Source organism: Clarias gariepinus, chromosome 27, assembly GCF_024256425.1.
Source record: "Clarias gariepinus isolate MV-2021 ecotype Netherlands chromosome 27, CGAR_prim_01v2, whole genome shotgun sequence".
Lineage (NCBI taxonomy): Eukaryota > Metazoa > Chordata > Actinopteri > Siluriformes > Clariidae > Clarias > Clarias gariepinus.
The window spans coordinates 10924594-10940258 of NC_071126.1; the positions used below are offsets into that span (position 1 = coordinate 10924594).

Consider the following 15665-nt stretch of genomic DNA (forward strand, 5'->3'; position numbering starts at 1 on the left):
TCTTATGTCTATATGATTTCACTTTTAGTATATCCTGATTACTTGACTTAGGGAAACTATTTGGGTGACCTTTCTGTGAGTGAAATGCTTTTAATATCAAGTAAACAACTGCAGTACTGAATTGCTGACAGAAGTATTAAATGTTCATCAAGTGTCTGTCATCTCTTTCTGTGAACAGTGTTGTTTCATACAATAAACTTATTTACCCTTAACTTGTGTGTGTGTGTGTTAAATATTAAAAAACACAATGAGCTCTAGAGACAATTTTTAATGAATGGCTGATAAATCATATCCACCCATACAAATTATTTTCTTATCTGGAACATATAAAAATTAAAGAGCACATGGACATTAATACATGTCCATTTAAACAGCATGAGTGTCCGTATTTTATGTATTCAGGCTGAAAGTAAAGAATGATGTGAAGGAGAAATGCCTGATGCTCACATCACAGGGTTCATGGCATCATAAAGCCTCTGCACAGCATGCTCCACCATGTCTCGGAGCGACTCCTCATCCGCAATGCCTTCCTCATACTCCACCGTCTGCACACAGGAGTGGACGACTCGTAAACAGTACACTATTTCTATACCAAATTTAAAATTAGCATCGGAGGTGCATGAGTTTTGGCCTGGTAGCCCACAGAAGCAAAAAACCTTCAGGAAAATTGAACTGGCCAGAATTTCTTTTCACTGTTTATGTTCCAGTGTTGTAAAGTTAATAGAAGCTACATAAGAAAGGTTTTGGAACACACACAGACACACAAACTTCTGTTGTAAGTGCAGAGCAAAAATATATTTGGTGCTTTTCTTAGAACAGAAAAGTGTGTTGAAATGCTTATAAATACATTCATGTATCTAATCATAAGCGTGATGGCTAAAAAAAAGACCAGAGGGAAAAAGTTTGGAAATGACAGCTGATTTTAGGCGAAGTTTAGGAGCTTGAGCACAGTTTTTGAAACTAAATATGAACATGCAGAGTGATGGGAACTTTAGATAAGGTCCTGTTAGAAATGCATCAGATTACTGAGGACTTTTGTAAATAAGGAGCATTTTGAGATGCACACAAGCATGACACTCACCCTGGTCTCCAGGTTAATGTAGGCAGTCTTGCCATCCACTGTTACAGACAATTTGTTTTTGTCCTTAAAGTCTACACATTCATCACCAAACATATCCCTGTACAGAGGAGAAGAAAAGGCATGTTTATTCATATTAGTACAAATATATTAAGAGAGACTAGAGATTAAAAAAAATTTGTATGAAAAAGGTCTGCTTACTGGAACATGATCTGTAGCCTTTCCCGAAAAACATCCAGGTCCACTTTCTCCTCTTTGGGCTGTATGACTGAAAGAAGAAGAAGAATGTTTTCTACAGTATTTAAAAAGATAATAATGTGTGTATGCACATGTGATTTAGTTGCTGATTTACCCACATTTTAATGGTGTGGTCCAAATGCAGTCTTAACTAGTACGTGAACATGTGAAGTGAGTTTAGAATGGCCTTGATGCAAACATAAATCTGTCATCATCATAAACAGTTAAGACTGGGTTAATGAGTAATATTGCACATGTAGTTTATGAAGAAAAGAGAGCCTATCACAGAGGCGTGAGGGACACCATAAATAATATATATTGTACGGTATGAACTAAAGTGACGTATGGTATGTCTTTGAAGAATGGACTAAACCAAGAAAGGCCAAGACTTATGAATATGAATAACAGGCAGGAAAAGAGTGTGTCCTGATATGAGATCATATTAAAACACCAAGATCATGATGACTTCATGTCAAGATTAAATACTCTTTCACTAATTTTTGGTTTTATTGTGTGTAAGTGAACTAGTGGATGGCTCATTAAAAATGAAGGTGCCATATATTACTAGCTTTTCTGAGAATAACAGTACTAAGACTAAATCCACTCTTAGTGTCGACACACCATAGGAGAGCCATTTTTATTCCATAAAATTTAAGTAGTTAAGGGGTTAAGGGCCTTGCTCAAGGGCCCAACAGGGACAACTTGGCGATCACGGGATTGCTTTAACTATGGAATAAGATCACTGTCAAAAATATTTGTGCATAAAAATATTTTTTGTGTAATTCTGTCTTTTGTCTGAGTTGGATTTAAAAATCTACGGCCACGACAGCTTACAGATATGAGAAGATCTGTGTTCGTTAAAATACAACTCTGAAATATACAAAACTCGTTTTTACAACTCCTCTGTTTCACGGACGAATTTGAAATTACGCATTCAAATGCTGTGTGTTAAACCACTGTCAAAAATACGTCATCAAGGCCAGATGCACTGGCCTTACTATCCGAGGGAAGAGGAATCGATTCGGCGCATGCTCCCTGCCACTGTTTTAAACCAACAGTCGAGCGCTTTCTCATCGTCTCAGGTAAGTTTTTTTTCACAGATTCTAACATGTTTAAGAGAAGTAAAATTACAGATGTTTTAACTATAGTAGGTAAGATTTTAGGAGTTTAAAACGGAGACGGGGCGCATGCGCCGAATCTATTCTTCTTCCCTCGGATAGTAATGCCTGTGCATGTGGCCTTGATGACGTATTTTTGACAGTGGTTTCACGCACAGCGTTCATGGCCGTAATTTCGCAATTCGTCCGTGAAACAGAGGAGTTGTAAAAACGAGTTTTGTGTCTGTAAACGGTCAGGGTTGTATATTTCAGAGTTGTATTGTAACAAACACACAAAATCTCATATCTGTAAGCTGTCATGGCCGTAGATTTTGGAATCAGACACTCAGACAAAAGACAGAATTACACACAAATCTTTTTTTTACGCACAAATATTTTTGACAGCAAGAATTTTGCAATAGGACATCTCTTGCTGCTCTTCTTAATAGTCCTATTAGGATTGACCCAACCTTATATGATAATCATTTTGTTATAAAAAATGAGCTGAAAATCTGGAAACAGATTAAAGCCTATTTGAAGGCTCCCGACATGTACTTAGATAGTCCTATATGTCAGAATCATGCATTTACCCCTGGTTTTCTTGACTCAGGTTTTACGCAATGGGAGAGGAAAGGCATTAAAAGAATAAAAGATCTGTATATAGATGGGACATTTGCCTCATTTGAGCAATTAAAAAAAACCTTTAACATTAAGATCTCTGACTTTTTTAGATACGTACAAGTTAGAGACTTTGTAAAAAAACAGATGTCAAATTTTAATGTGATGACAGAACACAATGTGCTTGAACAAATTAATATGTTTAATCCTTTAAATCGAGGGGCTGTGTCATATTTCTATAGTATTCTGTTAAAACATGAAGTAGTAGATGAAGCCAAAATTAAGCAGGCCTGGGAGATAGAATTAGGTGTAGAGATTGATTCAGACAGCTGGAAAGAAGGCCTTAAGAATATACATACTTGTTCAATTAACGTAAGGCATAATTTAATTCAGTTTCAAACCTTGCATAGGTTATACTTATCTAAGGTAAAGTTGCACAGCATTTTTCCAGAGGTATCTCCATTTTGTAACAGGTGTAAAGTAGCAGAGGGATCACTAACTCACATAATATGGTTGTGCCCTAAACTACAGGAATATTGGGAAAACATATTTGATTGTTTCTCTAAAGCATTCAAAAAGAATATTGAACCATGTCCACTTTTAGCTATAATAGGGATATTTAGTAATTTAGACATACTTAATAAATATGAAAGACGAGCTATATTATTCGGTATGACAATTGCCAAGAGGGTGATTTTAAGAATGTGGAAAAGTGAATTTGCACCCAAGTTCGAAATGTGGGGGACAGATCTTGTAAATATGCTTGTTTTGGAGAGGTTGAGGTACATCAATAATAATAATAATAATGACAAATCTGAAGTATTTGACAAAACATGGGGCCAGATTTTAGAATATCTGAAGGTAATTGATGTAATGCATGTATAGTCAATGACCCTTGTTGATGACGAGTTATTAATAATGGAGTGTGAACAGAACCCATTAACAATGTATTTAAGATGGTGCCTATTCAAGATAATGCAGGATAATTGCTTATTATTTTTTATTTTATTTTCTATTTTTGTACTGTAAATAATTGTTTTCATTTCATTTCAGTGTACATACACAGGACTAAGTGACTCTATAACATTTAGGAATTTGTATCCTGCTTATGCATTATCTGACTAGTTAAATTATAATTAGCCTTTGTATGCATTTTTCCCTCTGTGTTCTGTTGTTCTGTCATAGGTTATTACATTTTTTATTTTTATTATTGTTATTATTATTATATATATATTTTATTATTATTATTATTATTTTGTTATTGTTGTCTTGTTTGTTTTGTAAAAATGCAAAACACTAAAATAAAGGATTAAAAAAAATAATAATAATAATAATATTTTTGACAGTGAACTTATTCCATATTTAACCACCAAACTACCTCTGACCCTACTATCCCAGAAGACTTACGGCACAAGGCGGAGGAAAACCTAAACAGGGTGGCAATCCATCACAGGACGTATGCACACAGCACAGTAGTTTGGGAACGCCAGTTAACCTAATCCGCATGTTTTTGGACTGTGGGAGGAAACCCACCAAGCACAGAGAAAACATGCTAACTCTATCCACAAAGAAGACCTGAGGCAAGAATCGAACCCTGAACCCTTGAATGTGTGGGCACAGTGCTAATTGCTACACCATTGTGCTGCATGTTAAGGATGTAATGAACCTAAATATTGTGATTTATATAATGTTCTTTAAAAATTTACTCAAGTATCAAGATTTATAAAGTGTTCTTACGTTTCTGAGCTTTGGGATTTGACTGAACCTCCAGAACTACAGTCGTGACCGCATCAGCATACATATCATTCAGGGGGTTGGCAATCCACTGTTAAAGAGACACAAGCATTTGGTCTTCCATCATGATTCTGCCATCAAATGCATTGCTATTAATGTATTCATGGTTTGTACTTTTTTGCAAAAGAGAAATTCAAGACCATGAACTGATAACTTCTGATAAAGTCTCATATAGCTTCATACATTTAAATAACTATAACCTTATGAAACAAAGAAATGATTTAAATGTTACAGTGGGGCAAAAAAGTACTTACCCACTTAAAAAGATGAGAGAGGCCTGTAATTTTTATCATATGTATACCTCAACTATGAGAGACAAAATAAATTAAAAAATCCCGAAAATCACACTGTAGGATTTTTAAAGGATTTATTTGAAAATTATGGTAGAAAATAAGTATTTGGTCAATAACAAACAAGCAAGATTTCTGGCTTTCGCAGACCTGTAACAACTTCTTTAGGAGGCTCCTCTGTCCTCCACTCGTGGTATTTTTTTTAAACTCGTTATCAGTAAAAAAAAAAAAAAAAATTTAAAACCTGTCCACAACCTCAGACAGTCACACTCCAAACTCCATTATGGCCAAGACCAAAGAGCTGTCAAAGGACACCAGAAACAAAATTGTAGACCAGCAGCAGGCTGGGAATCTGCAATAAGTAAGCAGCATGGTATGAAGAAATCAACTGTGGTAGCAATTATTAGAAAATAGAAGACATACAAGACCACTGATAATCTCCCTCAATCTGGGGCTCCACATAAGATCTCAAATGCAGATCTCAAGATTTGCATGATCCAAAAGAGAATTGAGAGAATGTCATATGGTCAGATAAAACCAAAATAGAACTTCGTGTTTGGAGGAGAAAGAATGCTGAGTCACATCCAAAGAACACCATACCTACTGTGAAGCATGGGGATGGAAACATCATGCTTTGGGGCCTTTTTTTTGGCAAAGGGACCAGGACGACTGATCCGTTTAAAGGAAAGAATGAATAGGGCCATGTATCGTAAATTTTATGTGGAAACCTCCTTCCATCAGCAAGGGCATTGAAGATGAAATGTGGCTGGGTCTTTCAGCATGACAATCACACTGTCCAGGCAACGAAGGAGTGGCTTTGTAAGAAGCATTTCAAGGCCCTAGAGTGGCCTAGCCAGTCTCCAGATCCCGACTCCATGTGTGAAAACCTTGTGAAGACTTACAGAAAACTTTTGACCTCTGTCATTGCCAACAAAGGGTATATAAAGTATTGAGATAAAATTTTGTTATTGACCAAATACTTATTTTCCACCATAATTTGCAAATAAATTCTTTAAAAAATCCTACAATGTGATTTTTTGGATTTTTTTTCTTATTTTGTCTCTCATAGTTGAGGTATAAATATGATGTAAATTACAGGCCTCTTTCATCTTTTTAAGGGGGAGAACTTGCACAATTGGTGGCTGACTAAATACTTTTTTGCCCCCCTGTAATAAAAAAAAAAACATGATGCACGATTGCTTTCACCTCCAGGATGACCATATTGGAATCATGAATCAATGTGATGCTGTTAAAGATCCTTAGTGTGGTTTTCTCTGCTGTCTCCACCTCTTCGACATGTCCTAAAACACACAAATATGGATGTCTTCCTTATGCACAGCACCACTCAAATTAAGTCAGGTCTGAAAAGGCATTTATAGTCTCAACCCGATGCGTCACATATGAACACAGAAGAAACTGTTGCAAAGACAAAAACGCGGAATCATTTGCGCAAATCGATTCAGATTACACACCTGCTAAGTGGCGTAGCTGGCTGTGCAGAAGGGAGAAAGGTCCAGTGAAGGGAATGGCTTGAGTCTGCTTCACTGTGCTCATAGACAAATCTGTGTAATCTTAAAGGCACAAGAGAATGATGAGAACATGCTGTAAAAATACATCGCGTTTACCCTGGGAAAAGTGCACCAACTCACTGGAGAGGTCTGAAGGTGTGAGGATATGATAACTGAAGTTGCGTTTGACCAAGATACCAGAGACCCTCTGACCCTGAACAGACTTCTTATCAGCAAGAGAACCCATAACCTAAACAATCACAACACACACAAACAAAAATGAGCGTTTGTCAGTTTACCCTTAAACAAAACACAAAGTCAGAAAGCAAATGAGATAAAAAAAATATATACAGTGGAACCTTGGATTACGAGCACAATTCGTTCCGAAAGCGGGCTTGTATTTCAAAACACTCGTAAATCAATTTCCCCACAAGAAATAATGGAATATCAAATTATTCGTTCCACAGCCAAAAAAGATCAACAAAAAAAATTAATACATACAAATAATTAATACAAAATATAAAGTAATAAAACAAATTAACCTGCACTTTACCTTTAAAAAAGCGTAAAAATTAATCCGTAGTGCCATAAAAAGCGCTATAAAAATAATGCTGTGTGTGTCTGTGTGTGTGCATTTGTGTGTGTGTGCATTTGTGTGTGTGAAGCTAAAGTAAGAGGAGAGGAGGATTCAGCCCCTTCCCTCTTCTCATCTCACTCAGTAACACTTCCTCCTCCCTTTTTTGAGTTTTTCTCTCACACATACACACACACACACATTAACGGACTAAGACTGTTTTATCAGGAAAATTAGCAAGAAACATCAATAACAACTCTAACAACACTAACAGAATCACTGATTTAAAGCAAAAATGGAAAAAACAAATGAACTTGCACTTTACCTTTGAAAAGAATTGTGACAGACCAGTGTGTGAGCGCGTGTGTGTGTGAGAAGGCGCGAATTGGAGGGAGGGAGTCTGTAAAGGCAAGAGGAGGAGGGTGTGCGTGTGTGAAGGGGCACGGTGTCAAATTACGTGCGTGCACACACAACAGCCTGCTGACCCAAAGAGAGAGAGAGAAAATGGATCTTTAACCTCTGTAATGAGACTTTTGCTTTACACGCACGCACAAAATAAAAGATGCTTTACGCGCACACACGTGGTCACAGTGTCATAGTAAACAGTAGACGCGTGCAGTTCAATAAATGCATGTTGATTATACCAGACGCGAACTAAGACCCAGCAGGAGAGACGATTACTCACAATTCCGCAGAGCAAGAGAGAGAAAAACCATTGGTTCAGTTGTGATCACGTGACGCTCAGCATCAAAACAAGAAGCGCATGATACTCGGTACTCGTAAACCAAGACATGTTCGTTTTCCAAGTCAATATTTATTGAAAATCTTCTTGCGAAACACTCATAAACCACTGTTACTCGCAACCGAGGTTTCACTGTAGTTAGATACAGTAAAATACCAATTAAAGAAAAACACGACAGAAGAGAGCAGTGTTCTTACTTTGGCCAGTTTCTCTCCTCTAAAGTTGAGTGTGACTGCCTCAGTGTTGCGGGGATTATGGACCTCGATACGCTCTTCATCATTTTCCTCATATTCTAAAATGAGAGCCGCCTTCAGTCGGGCCATCTCATTCTGCTCTCCATGCACCAGGATCTGAACACAGGACAAATCAGGAACACATCTCACCATGCACAATAATCCAAATTGTAAAGCAGAGGAACAGTTCGCAGTGTGCCGAATCTTACCACATGGGGCGGTTTGAGCGCTCGGATAAACTCGCTGGTCTGCTGGTAGTCAGTGTGAGCTGAGAAGGAAATGTAGTCCACAGACATTTTCAGCTGCAGCTTCTGACCCGACATAGTAGTGATCTCCTCGGGCTCGGACATGATGTGCTAAACAAGAAAACGGTCTGTTAGCCTCTTTATCTAACAAGCAAGACTCAAATACTAATATAATACTACTTCAAAATATTTTTGCTCAAATGTGCTATTCTGATCTCAAAAGATAAATTTTTCTTTACTTAAAGTAACCTACATCAGCAATCATATTACAACGCAAGGGGCATGACCACTCAAGACTCCTGGGGTGTGCTGTGGTGTTCGGTACCAGGACATTGGCGGCAGATTCTCTAAACGCTGTGGGTTATGGGGTGGGATTTCATGGATCCTACTTGTTTGGGATTTGTAGCATTATTGCTACATTTGTAGCATTATTGGAATTGCTCCTCTACCTTGGCAAGTGTTCCCTCCACGCAGTAGCCTGCGATGATCACACCGTTCCTCTTGTCAGTACACCAACTCTCAAACAGCTCTCTGGAGAGGCCACTCTGCATCATTCCAGGAGACGCCATCACCACACTGGGGCCGATGTCATCGAAATGATCCATGCTCTGTAGAAAAGGAAGAGAGCTGGTACTAGTGCTGCACATTTAGTCGCGTAAAATTCTAAATCGCAATATGGACATATTATCAAAAGGCTGCAGGTGATATAAGCATATTCTGGAATTAAAGTTTTTTCATAATTTTAAATTCAATTAAGGAACAAAAATATATAAATATAATGATGAATATAAATTCCCAAACATCCTCTTAATGGGCTGCATGATTCGTGCTAAAATGTAAAATCACATGTCTTTTACCACAATTGGATGGGAAACAAAAGAAAATCTCTTTATTTTTTAACCTATAAAGTGAATACAAGCTGTTGAACATAAACAGAATGTTAACAATAATAAATTAAAATTTATACATATAATAAAACTGTAAAGTTGGCATGTCTGCACATTGAAGAGATTTTCAGGAAAAAATAAATTAGGGGGATGCAAGATTTTTTTTGTGCACACATTACATAAAAACCACAGAACAAATTTTAATTAAGAGGTGTATTTGGCTGAGCTTGAGGCAACATATAGGTTTTGTTTCATCACAGTCGGCCCACAGGAAGAGAAGACATACTAATTTAAAATTTCAACGAAAAGCATAAAAAAAAAATAAAAAAAAATCCTTAGTTCTTCTCTAATTCAACAGATGGCGCTGTAAATTTCTTAATACATGCTTATGAGTGTGCAATCGAAATCTTCTTAATAAACGCAATCTCACACATTCATTCCGCGCAATTTACAGTATCATATAAAAAAATATAGTTTGTTACAAATTTCAACAGATGGCATTGTAAATTTTTTTTTAAATGCACTTATGAGCGCACAATTATATTTCACAGGGACTAAGTCGTGGGCACATCTAACTTATCAATATCACCTGCGCTTTTTGGACACTCAGCCAACTACAGTACTTCATCTTCGCATGCGTTAGTTTATATCATTATTATTTTTTTATCAGTATAAGGTAAACGTCAAAGTTCGTTAAATAGTTTAAAATGTAATATAAAATTTACAGCATAGAATCTATTTGTTGTCAAAGGTTTTATTGCTCTCAACCTTAAAGTACATAGTTAATTATACTAGTATAATTCTCTGTAAATTGAGTTGTGACTGAATCATTCGCTAATCTCTGGCCTGATTGGTGACTTATTAATGTTTGCTTTACACAGTATGAAAGTGACCAATGAGTGTGACTGACAAAGCAATCTGGAATTGTTGTCACGTTAATAAGCAAACATGCGAATGTAGCCTGAACTAAATGCAGGTAAATACATGAGAGTGTCAAAATCAACTTCATTTTGATCGCATAAAGTGCTAACATGTATATTATTATTAATAGTGAGAAAGCACAAAGATGTAGCTGCATGCTGCAGTGAATGAGTTGTGAGAGAAACGTGTTTAAAAAAAAAAAGCTGCACAATAAAGGAACCACCTGGTTTTGTTATTACTGTTTGTCGCTAGACTTGTGTGAAGTCTTTTTAATCAACAGGGATATTACTTCTATTTTGTTTTTTCACACTTTCTCTTCATTTGCTTTTTAATGCAGCTTGAATAAATACTAAAGTTAAAAATGCAGTTGAAGCCAAATAAGCACCACTGATGTTTTGTTTTATTCCAAAGAAACCATTAAGAATTGCACCTTGAGGTTGCTGATGTGCTTAAAGACGAAGGGGTTGTTGATGTTGATGGCTTTGCGGATTTTGTCGTTCATGGCGTTGACATAAGTCTGGTACACGGCCATACACTTTTTGGCCAGGGATGATGCATAGTAAATAGGAATGTCATGAAGTTCAGGATGATTCTGCCAATATTCATCTGAAAGAGCAAAAGTCAGAAATCACAGAAATGCTACCATTCACTGTGCACTTTATTATGGACACCTAGAACATGAAGGCACGAATTCATGCAGATACAGTGAAACACCTTAGTTAGCCTTCACAGAAAACAGCAAAATGGTTAAAAAATGTGGTCATGTTACATTAGGTTAGATAACATCTTAAGGATTTACTGAGGTCTCACCAAGGATGAGCAAGAGCTCCTGTGCTCGACCCAGAGCGAAGACGGGGATGAGACAGCGGCCTTCTCTGTTCACAATATCGTGGACTGTGTTACAAAAACGAGCTTCTCTTTCCTCTCTCTTCTCATGGATGTGGGTTCCATAGGTGGACTCCTGTAAACAGGAACAGAAAGGGTGCAGGTTAATGGGTGAACAAAACACTCTCTGTGACAGACAATACAGCTGCTACAGTACTACAGTAAAGATTTACTTACTGTAATTAGGATGTCTGGCTTAACACTAGGGATCTCTGCTGCCATTAAATGTCTGTCTTCCTGACGCGAGAAATCTCCTGTATAAAGAATCTTTAAAAAAAAAAGATGCAAGGACATGAGCTCTGATCTGTTTGTGATCTTGTCATAAACTTACCAATCACCTCAACTCACCTTTACACCAGCAATCTCGATCATAAACATGGCTGCACCCAAGACATGGCCAGCATGGTAGCACCAGAACTTAATGCCAGCCACCTCTTTCACCTCATGGAAGTTGATCGTCTCAATCTTGTCCATGCTTTCTTCCAAGTCTGTCTCTGTGTACAACATGTCATCTGCTGAGATATTACTGCAGAAACAGACAGAGAGCGAGAGAGAGAAGCAAATTATATACAACACTACTGTACACTCAGGCATTTTTAACCTTCTAATTCTAACCTTATTTCCTTTTCAACACAAAAGGGATGATGCAAGTGTCTACCTGACTTTGACGTAGTCTGAAAGAAGCCAACGGTAAATGGCTTTGGTTGCATGGGTCATGAAAGTCCTTCCTTTATAACTAGTTTTCTGTAAAAACCAGGGCAGTGCTCCACAGTGATCGAGATGAAAGCTGTGTGAGAAAGGAAATAGTAGTTAATACAAGTATGGTGTAAATATACCTTTAAACAAGTAGAAAAAAAAAACGCTCACTGGCTGATGAGGAGGAGATCGATTTCAGCAGGATCAATCAAATCAATGTAAGGCAGTGCATCCATTCCCTCTAAACCGGGGTGGATACCACAGTCCAGCTGAGGAATAAATCAGTGATGAGCCAAAGACAAAATTATATTATATTAGATATTATTACTGATATCATGTCTTAACCAGCCTACCATAATTTTACGTCCTTTGAATTCCAAAATGATGCATGATCTGCCCACTTCTTGACCAGCGCCCCTATCATTGGTAAGGAACAGATAGAAAACAAGAAATTACTAAATTAATTTGTGGAACATCAAGCAGTGTAGAGAGAATCAGTCTGGAAAATACACTTCACATCCTAGACTGTCAAGTTAGTAAGGCAAGAACTAATGTTAATTTAGCCCTTATTTTTTAAATGAGGCCATTTTAAAATGTTAAAATAACACACAAACAAATTATTATAAAAACTTACACATAAAATTCTACATTACAAATCTATGTTTCTTAATGGACTGCATTTATTACATTTCACATTACACTATTCATATCATAATTAAAATATCATTACTGAGATACTTTCAGACAACTAAAACTGGTGGATTTATGTTACATATAGTACAAAAAAAGAAATCAGTTTAAAAGTATAGGCAAAATAAGTTTCCAACAAACTTTTTTCTCCTCTTAAATATGCATTCGTCACATAATGTACTTAGAATAATCACGATACATTATACATTTATAATTGTAAGCGTTGAATGTTTTAATAAAGATTCAAATACTTATTTGGATTAAAAAAAATTATAACTTGAAAAGCTCTCCTCAAAATAAATGCGTGAATAATAAATTTATTATTTTTTGTATTATTTATTATTAATAATTTTTTTTTTTTTTTTTTTTTTTTTAAACTGGATGTGAAAAAATGATGAATTTTTCACAGGATCTATGAAAGGTATCACAAGTCATGTGACTTATTTAACATTTGAGGACTAAAGAAAAACATAAAAAGAGATACCAGGAAATAGTAACATATATGAAAAGATACTGTCCAGTAAAAAAGTTTGCCCTGATCTTTTTTTTTGTTGTTGCATATTTGTCATGCTTAAATGTCTGAGATCATCAAACGTATTTTAATATAACACAAAGCTAACCAGAGTAAATACAAAATTCTGTTTTTAAATGTGTTTTTAATGGAGTGTTTTACATCATTGTCCTGCTGCATAACCCAAATGCACTTGAGCTATAGGTCAAAAACTGATGGCCAGACATTCAGGATTTTCTGGCCATCAGTTTTTAACCTATAGCTCAAGTGCATTTGGGTCATTGCAGCAGGACAATGATGTAAAACACTCCATTAAGTCCATCTATGAATGGCTCAATAAGTACGAAATTGAGGTTTTACACTTGAATCTGATTGAGATTACCTTAAACAAACTGATCATGCTAGACAACCCTTTAATGTGGCTGACTTAAAACAATTCTACAAATAAAAGTGGGCCAAAAGTCCCCCTACAGTGATGTAAAAGACTTATAGCCAGTTATCACAAATGTTTGATTGCAGTTGTTGCCGCCAAGAGTGACACAAACAGCTATTAGATTTATGTGGCAATTACTTTTTCACATAGGACTGGTTTGGACAGCTTTTTTGCCTTAATAAATGAAACCATCATTTAAAACTGAAATTCATATTTACAAGGGATTCTTTGTGTAATAATAAAATTTGTTTAATGATATGAATCATTTAAATGGGACAAATATGTAGGGGAATCCAGGAAGGGGACAAAATACTTTTTCACAGCATAAAATGAAAACAAATACAAATGGGAATTATGTCTGGATTTACTTGGTAACCTTACAGTGCTCAACACATATTTTGTTACAATATTTCATTTACATGCAAATGGTTAAAACAATCAACCCTTAATAAGTTACAATTTTTACTTATAATATTGTATAATTATTATTGTTAATTATTAATATATTTATTGCCATAGTCACCTGTTTCTAGAAATTTCAAGAAATTAAAAAAACTTACTAATATTAAAAAATACTACGGTAAAACGTTTAAACGCCGGGTTTAATTATATTCTGTCTTTACAAATTAGCATCACGCTAACAGACACTGAGCTAACCTGCTAACAAGCTAACGGACTCTCCTGCAGGCAGTACTTTGAATGAAACTCACAGAGGTCTTATGAGAAGCTGGTCACTTTCCTCAGCCGGCACGGCCACGTCTGACTTACGCTTAGTAGCCATGTCCACACACACAAACGTTTTAAACGATTAACATTTAATCCATCCCCAACTCAATTTTATAAAGGCAAACTGTATTAGCGCTTTAGTGTGAACGCGAGTGTAGTCCACAAGTCACTACTTCCGGTGTCATACAATTCAAAATAAAAGCTTCATATTAAAACTGGAGTATATCTACGTACAGTCTGGAATTTAAAAGTCATATCGCACAGAGTAGAAAAAAACACTGTTTAAAATCTATCCTTTGTGAAAATATACACGTATTAAAAACAACGTGAAAAAGAAATTGTGGAGCTATAATCACACTTAATTACACAACTGCTGAGGTTTTAACAGAATTATGCAAGTTGTGTTTAGTCATGTACAGTGTGTTCAATATATTCCACATTCAGTCAGTAAAATCCAGGATCAACCTAAAAGTAAAGGTTATACAGGTTAACTTTGGGGTAACTTATACACTCAAGTCCAAAAGAGAAAAAAAAACATTCCCAACAGTATGTAACTGATGGTACTTCTTTATGGTAACCTAGTGAACCATGGTAAAGATGCATCTAAAGAAGGAAACTTCAAAGCACTAACTGTATAAAATTCGCTCTGGATGATAATGTCTGCCCAAATGTAAATGTAGATTATCTTTATAAAACTGATTATCTTTGTAAGATTCATTCGTTCATTCAGTTTCCATACACCTTATTCAGAGTATGGTCAGGGGGACTGGAGAATAGAGTTCTCAATTAATCGAGGGTAATCAGCAGCCAGGTGATTTCTTATATTAATATAACTTTTTTTTTGTCACATGACAGTAACCTAAATGTGAGATCACACTGGCTATAAACAGACCAGATGATTGGCTGTGGTGGCACGATAGCATAGTGGTTAGCACTGTGGCCTCACACCTTCAGAGTTAAGGGTTCAATTAGTCTCTCAATGGTTCAATCACTCTTACTCGGGTCTGTGTGCGCTGAGGTTTGCATATTAGAATCAGCATCAGTATCAGGGGTTTATTCGCCAAGTATGTTGACACACACAAGGAATTAGATTCCCGCTGTTTGTAGTGCTCAAAGTACAGACCAACATAATACACTGTACATTTGTTGTAAACAAAACACATTACACAGTAATTACACATAGTCAGGAACTTTATAGATTAAATAAAGGTGTGTTTGTGGTAGGGGTGGTTGCTGGGTTTCCTCAGGGTACTCTGGTTTCCTCCCATGGTCCAGATACACAAAGATTGGGTTAATTGCCGTTCCCAACTGTTATTACAACATAGTAACAGATTTTTTTTCTTTGGTCACATTAAATATAATTGTGAGTTGTATATCTCACTGTGTTAAGTTTTCTCAAGTAGTTAAAAAAAATAAATAAATAAATAAAATCTCCTGCACTCTTTTTGTCTCACTTTGTCACAGTGCATGCTACACTTGTATACACGTGGTGTACAGTGA

The 15665-nt window shown here is 36.2% G+C and overlaps 1 protein-coding gene across 1 annotated transcript; it reads right to left on the bottom strand.

The window, feature by feature from the left end:
- Nucleotides 1-253: 253 nt before the first annotated feature.
- On the bottom strand, nt 254-14325 carry cpsf3 (cleavage and polyadenylation specific factor 3). The gene is made up of 18 exons (XM_053488799.1): nt 14150-14325; nt 12159-12222; nt 11977-12074; nt 11768-11896; nt 11458-11635; nt 11287-11376; nt 11035-11185; nt 10655-10830; nt 8866-9024; nt 8381-8527; nt 8136-8288; nt 6764-6872; nt 6587-6685; nt 6321-6415; nt 4768-4855; nt 1280-1346; nt 1082-1178; nt 254-545 (listed from the first exon to the last, which is right to left on the bottom strand). The coding sequence occupies exons 1-18, from the start codon at nt 14218-14220 to the stop codon at nt 444-446; spliced, it is 2073 nt and encodes a 690-aa protein (XP_053344774.1). The 5' UTR covers nt 14221-14325; the 3' UTR covers nt 254-443.
- Between the last annotated feature and the right edge of the window lie 1340 nt (nt 14326-15665).